General features: G+C 54.9%; 1 protein-coding gene across 1 annotated transcript; it reads right to left on the bottom strand.

Moving 5' to 3' along the window:
- Positions 1-2,099: 2,099 nt before the first annotated feature.
- LOC148051709 (olfactory receptor 14C36-like) lies at positions 2,100-12,820 on the bottom strand. Its single transcript, XM_087735397.1, has 2 exons — positions 12,490-12,820; positions 2,100-2,713 (listed from the first exon to the last, which is right to left on the bottom strand). The coding sequence occupies exons 1-2, from the start codon at positions 12,818-12,820 to the stop codon at positions 2,100-2,102; spliced, it is 945 nt and encodes a 314-aa protein (XP_087591523.1).

The following is a 12,820-nucleotide window of genomic DNA, read 5'->3' as shown; positions in this document are numbered from 1 at the left end:
TCAACGCAGCTGTCTACCTCTAATCGAGTTGTCTAGGCTTCCCTTTGTAGTAAAGGGAGAGACAGAAGATGTCTCAACCGAGATGCCTGGAGGTTTCCTGGTGACCAACTAATGCTCCAGAAGGGAGCCCTGGGTCACATTTCCAAGCACCTCATGGGTACATCTGTAACCCCAGGGCAGCTCAGACAGCAACAGCCGCTGCATGTGGGCAAATGAATCCAGACCTGAATGTAGGTCTTAGTCTTGAGTTGAAACCTACTTAAAACTTATTCTAGGCAACAACTCAAAACAGTCTTCATTTGCAGAATGTCAGGTATTTTGCCTGAGTGCTAATACTGTTTTCCTCTTTTTATTTTTGTATTTGGGAGGACCACATGAGCACAGCACATTACTTCCCCTCTGCCAACATATTTATATGCAGCTGTTCATCGAAATACATTTCCTACCAGTGCTCTCAGTGGAGAAAATTTATTCTGAACAACTACTCTATCTATAGTGACCTATTTCCCAGCTCTTCTTCAGCATCTCTGCCCTTTCTCCTTCCTCTACGTAGTTTATCTTCACAGAGAACTCCAGGTAAAGATTGATTGAGTAATTCAATGTGGGAGATATTTCTGGGCACCATCCAGTTCCCCTCCCTGCCCCCGACTCAATGGAGGGCTCCCCCCAGTTATGTGTCGTCCACAAACACATCGAGGGTGAACTCTGTCCCATTGTCCAGGCCACCACTACAGATGTCAGACAGCACTGGCCCCAGCACTTCTCCGGGAGGGACGCCTCTAGAAACTGGCCATCAGTTGGACTTTCTAACAAGGATCCTTATGTTCCCCCCAGCCGCCATGACATTTCAAAGCCAAAGGGCAGCAGCCTTGCAATGACAGCAGCCGTTTCCCTCAGCCCCCTTGGGTGCATCCCCTCTGCTCCCAGGCACTTGCCTGTGTCCAGCTGGCACTAGTGCTCCCCAGCTGCAGCTTGCTTTCACATGGCTGAAGCTTTGCTACCCCAGAGGCTGCTGGGGGACTCAAGGACCAGGGAGACTTGGGGGCAGACCTTACCAGGCAAGGGGTGGGGAAATGAGGCAATGAGATCCTCAGCCTCTTCCATGCCTGTGCAAGGCCTTTTTGGACCGCACTGGTGATCCAAGTAATTGAATCTTGCTGGGATTTATCTGTCCCTCACTGTCAGGAGAGTACCTCAGGCCAAATTAGCCTCAGATCCACAGTTGGGACTTCATCTTGGAGGGGTTTCACTGGGGAAGAAGAGCCCAGGAGTGAGGAGCTCAGCCTCATGGTGAAAAACATTTTCCTTATCTCCAGGCTGAATGCTCATTGTTTTTTCCTCCCAACCATCACTAAGAACACAATCATTAAGAGCCTGGCTCTGTATTTTCCATGACCTCCTCGTAGGGACTGGCAGGCTGGGATGACGTCCCCCTCAGCCTTCCCTTCTCAAGGCTGGACAAGCCCAGCTCCCTCAGCGTCTCCTACTGGCAAAGTGCTCCAGTCCCTGGCTGTCCTGAGGGGCCTTTGCTAAACCCAATCCAGCTTGCCAATATCGTCCCAGAATTAGGTATCTGAAGTCTGGATGGAATATTCCAGAGAATTCCTTCCCTCCATCTCTTGGCCATGCTCCTGGTTATACAGCCCAGGATGCTGGTGGCCTGCCTTGCTGCCAGGGCACACGGCTGCCTCCTGTCCAGCTCGCTGACCACCAAGACCAGTCCCATTCCCAAACACATTGCCCCATGCCCTCCTCCCCTCAGCCCATGGAGAACACCAGCACAGCAGCACGGCCTTGTGGGGGGATAGCATCTTCAGCCTGTTCCTGACCTCAGCTTTGGAAGAAGAGCCCGACCTCCAGACACCGGCACTGGGGAAATCCCCTTTTATTACAGAGACGTGACATGGGAGGCCAGCTGCACCATCGGGCCAGGCACATGTGCAAAGACCTTTGGGTCAGACAGACTGGGTTCATGCCTCTGGAGAAGCAAACTGCATGTAGACATTCCTGGAGAAACACAGTTATCACAGATTAAATGCCCAAAGCACAGGAGATTCCCCAGATACATTGGAAATCACTTGTGAAGAGACATGGGCAGCTTACTGCTCCTGAAAGACTGCTGATTGAATGAGCTTCTTCAGTGCCTCTTTGAGCTCCTGGTTCCTCATGCTGTAGATGAGGGGGTTCACTGCTGGAGGCACCACCAAGTACAGCACTGCCACCAGCAGGTCCAGGGATGGGGAGGAGATGGAGGGGGGCTTTAGGTAGGCAAACATGGCAGTGCTGATAAACAGGGAAACCACGGCCAAGTGAGGAAAACACGTGGAAAAGGCTTTGTGGCGTCCCTGCTGTGAGGGGATCCTCAGCACGGCCCTCAAGATCTCCACATAGGACACCACAATGAAAACAAAACACCCAAAAGCTAAAGAAAAACTAACCACAATAAGCCCAACTTCCCTGAGGTAGGAGTGTGAGCAGGAGAGCTTGAGGATGTGGGGGATTTCACAGAAGAACTGGTCCACAGCATTGCCTTGGCAGAGGGGGAGTGAAAATGTATTGGCAGTGTGTAGCACAGCATGGAGAAACCCAGTACCCCAGGCAGCTGCTGCCATGTGGACACAAGCTCTGCTGCCCAGGAGGATCCCGTAGTGCAGGGGTTTGCAGATGGCAACATAGCGGTCGTAGGCCATGACGGTGAGGAGATAAAACTCTGCTGACATCAAAAAGACAAACACAAAGATTTGGAAAGCACATCCCATGTAGGAGATGTCCCTGGTGTCCCAGAGGGAATTGGCCATGGATTTGGGGACAGTGGTGGAGACTGAGCCCAGGTCGAGGAGGGAGAGGTTGAGGAGGAAGAAGTACATGGGGGTGTGGAGGTGGTGGTCGCAGGCGATGGCAGTGATGATGAGGCCATTGCCCAGGAGGGCAGCCAGGTAGATGCCCAGGAAGAGCCAGAAGTGCAAGAGCTGCAGCTCCTGTGTTTCTGCGAATGACCAGAGAAGGAACTGGGTGATGGTGCCGCTGTTGGATGGTTGCTTCCTCTGCCCGTGGGGTCCTGTTCTTAGAGGAAGAGTCAATGAAGGGTTAAGGGAAACTTTGCTGAGAAAAATCAAAGCTTTCTTTTAAATTCTCACTCTGATAACAGTCTGCCTCATCCCCCACCCACCCAATTCTTTTTCCAGACCTTCCTTCAGCTCTGTGGCTGCAACTCTGGCTTGTGCTGGCCGAGCAATCTGTGAGGAGCAGGGCCTCTGCCCGCTGCCTGCCAAGGAGTCAGCCCTGCTCTGCAGCAGTGAGATCATGGGAACGGTGGGAGAAGGGGTCAGTCCTACTGTTCGACTTTGACAGATGAAACTGCTCCTAACTTAGAAGGGCTTGCCAGCACCTGCACTCCCAGTGCTAAGGAACAGGGATTGATGAAGGCAACTTGAGAGGTTTGGGTTTTTTAATACTCCCCCCATTTCACCTGTGGAGTTTTCTTGGATGTCAGAAACCCTCAGCATTTCTGCTGCACTCAGGGAGAACAAAGGGAGTCCTGTGAAGCAAAAGGATTGCCTGGGGCTTAGTGTAGAAGGAGGGGAGCTGGTCTGTTGGGATTAAGGGAAAACCAGCTTATGCTCCAGCCCCACAGACTGCATTGCCCACAGCCCCACAGGTTACAGGAAAGCTGAGACACTTGTTCCCATGCACACAGCTGCATGAAAGGACCCACAAGATCAGTGTGCGACTCCACAGCTGAAACTCCCATCCCGAGAGAGCCTGGCAGCAAGAAGGACATAACAATAGCACAGACCAGTGGAGAAACAAGGCAAAACACAGTGAGGGTGTGGCTGAGAGAGGCCAGGGCAGAGGCATTGGGGCACTCAGACAGCGTTGCCCTTCCCCAGCTGTGCACGCCACCTCCCAGACACCACCATTGCCGGGCAGCTGCTCTCAGCCCCTGTGCTCTGCAGAGGGAACTGGGCCCGTGGCTGCAGAGCTGCACCACGGCTCTGCTGGAGCTCTGGCTGCAGGGGAGGTGGTTCACGCCTTGGAGCCCCCAGCCCTGAGGGCAGAGGCTTTGGTGGGTGGGAGAGGAGGCAAGGGGGCTTGCTCAGAGGAAGGCATCTGCATTGCGGGGGATCAGACGGATCTTCTGAATTCTCCCTCCCACAACATTTCTGGGTTTAGTTTCCTCTCGTTCCCTCATCATCTCCCTGCTGCCTGGAGATTCTCACCCTGGGAGGTGTTTCCCTGTCCCATGTCTTTTCCCTGCAAGTGGTCAGAGACCACACCTCAACCTCTGTGCACTCACCTTGGCCCTCCAGAAACCTGCCTGTTTGCAGGGCACTGGCTGGGTGCATGTTCCTGTTTGCAGGTGGAAAAGGGCAGGTCAGAAGAACCCTGATGGGTCCAGCAGAGGTGATGCTGGTGCTGCGCATAGGCAGAGGAGAGGCTGAGGGCACTTTAGGAGGCTGCTATCAGGAGTTACTGATCACTCGCTCAGGAGTCTCCCTGACTTCTTTAACGTCAATAGATCCTTTTCCATTTGTCCCTTTTCCACTACCCCCCAGCCAAAAATAGGAAACTGAAAAGACAAATTCAGGAACTCTTCATTGTCTTTATGGCAATCCCTGCCAGGACCTTCTCCTTGAAACATCCCTGAGGAAATATTCTGGGGGGGAACTGGAGCTGTGAGCAGCCCTGACCCACGCAGCACCCTCTCAACAGCAGAAGGACCCTGCCCTACCAGGGGTCCCTTCTTCCACCCACAGATTCTCCCCACAGTGCCTTTGGGAGCTCCCTCGGCAGGCTGAGCACTGACCCTGGCACACAGACCGCTGGGGCACAGGGACCCTGCTCTGAAGGACAGCCCAGGGCATCCCTGGCTGTGCACCTGGCTTAACAGACTTGCAGTCATCCCCGGAGGAAGGCAGCCATCATGCCCTGTCCCTCTGATGGTGCAGCAGGGAAAACCTGCTCTGGAACATCTCTTCCTCCTCTGCACTGGAGAAGCTGTGAGAATCAACCTTAAAGATCCCATAGGTTGTGGGATGTAGCAGCTTCTGGAGATCCCTCCTGCAACTGCAGCTTCACTGCCCTGCTTCCAGGGACTTACCGTGTCAAGGGCTGTGAAGATTTTTCCCACAATGAGCTCTCAGCGTTCTCCCACTCCAGGCTGCCTTTAACCTCTCTCTGCCTCGCTCCTCTCCCCTCGCTGCCTGCAGGCAGTGCCCTCAGCCCTGCTGCCCTTTGCAGAGGAGCTGCTCCTGGGCAGAGCTGTCTCTCTGCAGTGCTGCCCACTTGCCAGCAGCTCCCTCCATGCCAGGAGCCCAGCCCAGCTCAGCAGCAGAGGCCCAGCCCAAGGCAGCACTTTCTCTGCCCCTCTGGGCTCCCTCCAGGTGTCCCTGGGGCTCTAAGGGCTGACAGCGACTGAGAGGCAGCAGGGACTCTCCTGGGAAGCAGGAGTTGACACAGACTGATGTCATCACTGCCTCTCCCTCTCTGAATGCTGGAGAGATGGATTTTAGAAGGGGCATTTTCCCAAACATGGCGTGGTGGTCTACGAGAGGTGGAAATGTTCCCGTCTCTTTACCCCTCTCCCCATCACATTGCCAGGTGGGACACCTCGGCAGTGACAGGCAGAGATCATTTCCCCTGCAGGGCAGGGATTCACCTCAGCCCATAAGGTGTCTCCTCTCTGGTGAGGAGGCCAGAGACTGCAGTGGGGTTCAGCTCTCCCCCATGCACAGCTGCTGGGATTCCTCTTGCTTCAGCTCAGGGTGCAGAGAGCAGGTGCCTGCAGACCAGCCCCTGCCCTGAGCACCCACTGGGATGTGTGGGGATGGGGGGTGGCAGTCAGCTGCTCTCACACAAACTCCTGGTGGCATTTGAGGTGCCAGGGTGGTCCAAGACTTGTGGATGTGTCTGCAAGCTCTGATGGAGCATACCTGGGACACCCACACCTGCCTGGAGCATCAGCTGTGAGGCTGGTGGGGAGGGTGCCTTGGCCACCTCACATTATACCCAATGTTTAGGGCATCTGAACGTCTGTCAGACTCACATTTCCATGGCAGCTGCTGGACTTTCAGCTGACCAAGAGGAGGAGTGCACGAGAAGGGGGGTCAGACCTGTCTTGCAGCACCATCCACTGCACTCCCTAGAGCTCAGCTCACTGCAAAGTTCAGGCACGTGCACATCCCTGCAGTGAAGACACCTACCTTGTTTCAAGGCTCTGTTTTAAATGGCATCAGAAAGGCCTCTAGTGCCATGCCAGGGGAGGCTGGGGTGCCCAGTGAAACTGCCTGTGGCTGGCGAACTTGGCACAGGACCTCCAGGAAAGCCATGTCCCACTGGAGTGGGGTCTGGGCAGACACAGCAGGGCCTCCCAAAGGAGTCCGGTGCCTTTGTGCCAGCACCTGAATGCCAACACCCCAGCAAGGAGGCAAGGTCCATCTCATCTACACCCACATGTGCTGCAAGATTGGGAGGCACATCACACCAGGGTCTCCACTCATGTCCCTGGACTCTCAACCCCTGACAGTTCTCTTCTCCCATCTCCTCTACCCACTTACCTAATGATATGAAAAAAAAAAACCATGCCACTGATGTCCACAGGCTGGCTGGAGTGCAGGCTTACCTCACCTAGGGACTTTCTCAGGGGTACCTTGTGTTCCTGGAGACTGGCACAAGGTGCTGCCGAGTCAGCTCAGGCAGCAAACTTCTCTCTTGCAAGGCCATCATGGCCCAGGCCTGCCTTTCTCTGCCTCGGGGACTGCAGGGTTTGTTGTCTTCATGAGCATCTTTCATCATTACATTGCCACCTGCCATCCTTCCCAGTACATCTTTGCTCTGAAGCAAAGCCTTTGCATACGCAGGGTCCTGGGTGCTTGGTTCCAGTTTTCTCCATGAGAAGCCTTTGCTGAGCTGCTGCAACCGGAGTGTGCACCAATGCCCTCAGCCTGGGACACAGGCAGGAGCATCTGGAGCCCCTTATTCCATCACGGAGCTTCTGAGGGAAACACTGCAGTGATGTGGTGGAACAGGTTGCACAGTGTCGGATACTGTCATGGCTAGATACAGGCTCTTTAGGGGACACTGAGGGTGATTGGTGAAGGTGAGAGAATGAGACTGGGGCATGCCCTCTATGAAGGATGGGGCAGATGGAATGTATGGTGGGGCAGAAGACAGGCTGCGTGAATGCGGGTGAGGAACAGAGGAGAAACCAGTGAAGGTGACATGAGTGTGAGAGTTAGAACCATCAGTCAGGGTGAGAAAGTGGACAAAGTCTTCTGTAGGCAGCCGAGGAAGTCCACAGATCAGCGACCCTTGCATTCACTGGATGGGCAAAGTGCTTGCGTGCAAACAGTCCCATGGGCTCCTGGAGAATCTCAGGGTTAACTTCTTTTCCCAGCTTCCAAGCTGGCCAAGAGGGTGAGTCAGGGCTGGTCAGGGATGTTGAAGTGCCAGCCTTGGCTGTGGTGACTGTGGAGACCAGCAGAGCGCAGGTTTGGGATCTCAGAGAAGCAGACATTGTCCTGCTCAGAGCTCTGGTAGTAGGAGATCCCATGGAGAGGAAGATCTGAAAGGAAAAAATCTACGAAAGCTGAGAGGCCTTTAAGGACATCTTCCTCCGGGCACAGGAAGGGTCTGTCCTGATACGCAGGGAAACAACCCTTCACCTCAGGAAACCCACTGAGTTGAACAGGAACCTCATGGCTGAGGTCCGGTGCCACAAGGAGGTGGAAGCAGGGAGAGGCTCCAAAGGAGGAGTTTAGAAACGTTGTCTGGAGAAATAAGGATTGTGTTAGGTGAGTCAAAGCTCCCCAAAAGGTCAAGGTTGCAAGGAATGTCAGAGGGCAACGAGGTAAGCTGCTCCATCTTCCTTAACCATGACAAAACCACAGAAAGGTGAAGTGGGCCACTGCTGAATTTCGGAAGAGTAGATGCAGCTCGGTCTGAAGTACACGATGTCTTCTTTTCCTCTGTCTTCACCAGCAAGCTCTCCCAGGTCTTTGTGCCCTCAGGCAGGACTCAAGGAGGAAGAGAACAACCAGCAGTGGATGAGGATCAGGTCAGGGGCTCCTTAAGCAAACTCACCCCTTCGGAGTCTACGGAGGGGATGGGCTGCATCCAAGGGCGCTCTTTCTCTGCAGTCCCCGGATGGGCTGTTAGCAAGCAGAAGGCCAAGGGACATGACACTGGAGAGTGATCCATGGCACCCTAGCTGAAACACCCCGTGACAGGTTTAGTGCAGCAGCCAAGCGCAGAGGCATATGGAAATGTGTCAGGGTCCTACTGAGCACCTTCCTTGGTCACAGGCCAGTTGGGAAGTGGAAGAGGGAAAGGGGCTGAGCAGCAGTGATCCCTGTCTGGCTGGGTCTGCTTCTCACCCTGACCAGCATGGCCAGTGCAGGGCCACCCCATGGCCCCAGGGCACCACAGACCCCTCGCTCTGCAGAGCAGCACCGCCAGCTCAGGGCCCTGTGGGGAGCGTGGCCAGGGGTGCAGGAACGGCCGGCCAGGCCAGCATGGACACACTCACCTGGGGAAAGGGTCTCTGGGGAGAAGGGGTGTCCAGGGAGAAGAGCAGGGCATCATGGCTGTGGAGGGGAGAAATAAAAAGAGCACCCCATTCCTGCGTGTCCAGCTGGGGCAGGCTGCTGTGCTGCTGGGGCAGCAGGAGCTACCAGAGGAGCGCCAGGGCCAGGACCCTCGCGCTGTCCTGGGGAGCAGGACTGGCACAGGGGGGAAGCAGGCTGCTGGTGGTGGGGATCTCCTGAGCATGACGGCAGGAGGGACACTGTCACAGCCCTCTGTTTCCTGCTGTCATGGCCAGCCTCCAGGCCTGGGGCTGCTGGGGAGGCTGAGACACCTCTCTGCCCTGTAAAAGCTGCTGTGCCCTTCGGAGGGGCTGGGGCTGTGGGGTGAGTGCCCAGAGCTCTGCAGCAGCCTGTGGCTGGCATTGCCATGGGGATGGGATAGGGAGAGGGCAGAGGAGGTGGGGAGAGCTGGGAAGGGGCTGGGCTGGAAAGTTCCCAGGAAACGAAAACACCAGCGTACAGCTCAGCTGTGTGAGTGTGGAGGGTGGGGGCACGCAGCAGTGTCCTCACACAGCCAGGCCTGGCAGAGACCTGAAGGGCCAGCAGAGCAGGACCTGGTCTATGCCACAGTCCCTGCACACCGCGAGCAAGCTGCCCCAGGGCGATCATCACAGACCTCCACCTATTCTCTCTTCAAAAACCTCTCCAAGGGACAGATTCACTGAGTCATAGAATAAATCAGGTCTGAAGAGAGCCCTGAACATCATCTTGCCTCACTCTCCCGCTCAAGGCAGGGTGAACCAGATGAGGCTGTTCAAGGCCTCCGCCCAGCTTTGCATCATCCAGAAAGGAGCTGAAAGTGCGCTCCATCACATCATACAGGCAGATAATAAAGACGTCGCACAGTGTTGGCCTAAGTGCTGGTCAGTGAGGGATGCCATCAGCAGCTGGCTGCCCAGAGGACTTTGTACCACTGGTGACATTTGGGCCTGATCGTCCAGCCAATTTCCCACCCAATGTCCACTTCTTCAGCCCAGGTAGCACTAATCTGGCTGTAAGGACACCACAGGAGACCAAGGCCTTGCAAAATTCCATGTACACAACACGCCTTTCTTTCCCCTGCCCTTTTTGGTTCAGCAATCCCTTTCTTGTTCTTCAAGTGCCTGGAAATGGATGGCTGCAGGAGGAGGTGTCCCATCCCCTTCCCAGGGACAGAGGCAGGCTGACCAGCCTGTAATCTTCCCAGTTCCCATTCCCGTCCTTCTTGAAGATGGGATTGATGTTTGCCTTTCCAGGGACCTCAGAACCTCTCTGATTGCTCTGGCACTTTTGAGAGCACAATCCAGAATCACGGGCAAGGGTGACTTAGCAGACAGGAGCCCTTGCAAGGAGCCTGTCCCAGGCAGCTGAGATGAATCTCCCTGGGCCAGGGGGTTTGTTCCTGGAGTCACACACAGGAATGGCAGGGTTCTGTCAGGCGTCCACATCTGAGCTGGCCTCATGGACTCCTTATGCACCCAGGGGTGTTCAGAGACAGGGTCTTTCCCTTCTACACACAGAGGCAGGGCACTGCAGGAGTCATAGTGTCTCTCTGGCCTCCTGCTGCCACTTCCAGAGGCTGGGAGGCACCTCAGCTTTGTGGTGTATTGCCCCGCTCTGCACTCACCTGAGATGCCCCTTGTCATGGGGAGTGGACATGGGGACCTCAGCTCAAGTAAGAACATCCTACTGCTACATTCAGGCGGTTTCCCATGGGATGTTACTCCCAATGTGAAGTGACCTCGAGGCACTGTCTGTCGCACAGGCCTTCATGGAACCCCAAGGAATAGCTGAAGGCATTTGTGCTCACTCAGGTTCATCTCAGCTCACGTATGTGATGTGCGTGCTTACATCTCCTCTGTACAATGCAAATATGGACTTCTGAGCTACTCCTTTGGTGACCTTCCATGGAGGGAGAAAGAACCTCTTCAGGCTGGGGTGAGAGGCCAGTGCTGGCAATGGTGGTTGTGAGGGGCTAGTGCAGGATGATTGCCCTGGGGCAGCTTCCCCAGGGTGCACAGCGAACACAGGCACAGGCCAGACCCAGCCCTGCTGGTCCTTCAGGTCTCTCTCAGGAGGTCTGGCTGTGCGGGGACGCTGCTGCGGGCCCCAACCCTGCACACTCACATTCTTTAGCTGTATACTGGTGTTTTCATCTGCGGTCTGCTTTCCTGGGCATGTTCTTGAGAGAATCTTTGGAGGAAGACCTAAGCCTTCAGGCACTGCCCTGAGGAGATCAGCTTTCTTTATGGAAATGCTGTTATGGAGGCCAGCTCTGTCATGGAAGCGCCCATTGCCTGTCCCTGCCTGTGGTCACAGGACGACCACACAGCATGACTGTCACCAAGCTGCCAGAGCACTCAAGCCTTCCACCAACGCAAGGGATCAGAAAGAGAGTGTGGAAGTGGGTAAGTAGGAACTCGGGGTTGTCTCAGATTAAATCCACTCGTAATATCAAAGAGCTTTTCAGCATTGTCACTCCCAATTCACCTGACTGCAGAGCAGAGCTGTGGGCAGTTTGGGTCGTGCCTTCTGCTCTAGCTGCCCCAGCACAGCTGAGGAGTGGTTGGAATGCAGCAATGCCTGGCATTTCTGCTGCACTGCAAGGGAAACCTTGTGGGTGCTGAGATTGGGCACAGGGACTGTCCCATAGTGCAGAGTGAGGACAGCCGCTCTGTCCATCAGCCCTGCTCTCAGCTGCCCTGTGCTGGCAGCTCTTCCACCTGGAGGACTATCGCACTCGGGTGTTCCCCCCAAAAGAAAGACGCCAGTGGTGGGAGCAGAGGAATCCAGTTTCCAAGTGCAGATCTCCAACCCCCTCACCCCATCTCATCGCACCTGAGGAGGTGCCCATTGCCTGTCCCTGCCTGTGGTCACAGGACGACCACGCAGCACGACTGTGCCCAAGCTGCCAGAGCACTCAGGGCTGACACCAACACAAGGGATCAGGAAGAGAGTGTGGAAGTGGAAAGAGAACAGCCCTGGAAGACCAAGCGCTGGTACTCCCTGGCAGTGCTGTCATGTTGGGACTCTTTTCCCCTCCACCCATGCACCCAGGAGCTGTCCCTGCAGCTCCAAAAAGGCCTTGGAAAAAGGATGTCAGGAAAAAAATTGTTGCGGCAGGGTCCTTTATTTTGTTTAAAAACACAGGGAGCATGGTTCTTCATTTACACTGCCGCTCAGTCAGAAAAGCAAAGCAGACAGTGAATTAGAAAGGAGATGACAACATTGTCACAACAAAAAAGCCACCGCCAACAACAAAAAATACAGAAGACAGGCTGGGCCTGTAATGAGCTACAATATAACTGCTATGCAGAAGCAATTTATTGCTCAAAAAACCAGTTAGTTATCAGTTTCCATACTGCACCCTTGAGGTCCTGGTTCCTCATGCTGTAGATGAGGGGATTCACTGCTGGAGGCACCACCGAGTACAGCACTGCCGTTACCAGGTCCAGGGATGGGGAGGAGATGGAGGGGGGCTTCAGGTAGGCAAACATGCCAGTGCTGATAAACAGGGAGACCACGGCCAGGTGAGGGAGGCACGTGAAAAAGGCTTTGTGGCGTCCCTGCTGTGAGGGGATCCTCAGCACAGCCCTGAAGATCTGCACATAGGACAGCACAATGAAAACAAAACATCCCAAAAAAAGAAAACCACTACCTACAAGACGTCTGGCTTCCCTGATGTGGGAGTGTGAGCAGGAGAGCTTGAGGATCTGGGGGATTTCACAGAAGAACTGGTCCACAGCATTGCCATTGCAGAACAGCAGTGAAAATGTATTGACCGTGTGAAGGAGAGCATAGAGGAACCCAGTGCCCCACGCAGCTGCTGTAATGCGGACACAAGCTCTGCTGCCCAGGAGGGTCCCGTAGTGCAGGGGTTTGCAGATGGCAACGTAGCGGTCATAGGCCATGATGGCGAGGAGACAATACTCTGCTGAAATCAAAAAGACAAACAGAAAGAGCTGGGCAGCACATCCTGCGTAGGAGATGGCCCTGGTGTCCCACAGGGAATTGGCCATGGCTTTGGGGACAGTGGTAGAGATGGAGCCCAGGTCAAGAACAGAGAGGTTAAGGAGGAAGAAGTACATGGGGGTGTGGAGGTGGTGGTCGCAGGCTATGGTGGTGACGATGAGTCCGTTGCCCAGGAGGGCAGCCAGGTAGATGCCCAGGAAGAGCCAGAAGTGCAAGAGCTGCAGCTCCTGCCTGTCTGTGAAGGCCAAGAGAAGGAACTGGGTGATGGAGCTGCTGTTGGACAT

Source organism: Nipponia nippon, unplaced genomic scaffold, assembly GCF_047370975.1.
Source record: "Nipponia nippon isolate SJK-2023a ecotype South Korea unplaced genomic scaffold, ASM4737097v1 scaffold_56, whole genome shotgun sequence".
NCBI lineage: Eukaryota > Metazoa > Chordata > Aves > Pelecaniformes > Threskiornithidae > Nipponia > Nipponia nippon.
The sequence above is the reverse complement of the archived record's forward strand: the minus strand, read 5'-3'. Positions and strand labels throughout refer to the sequence as shown.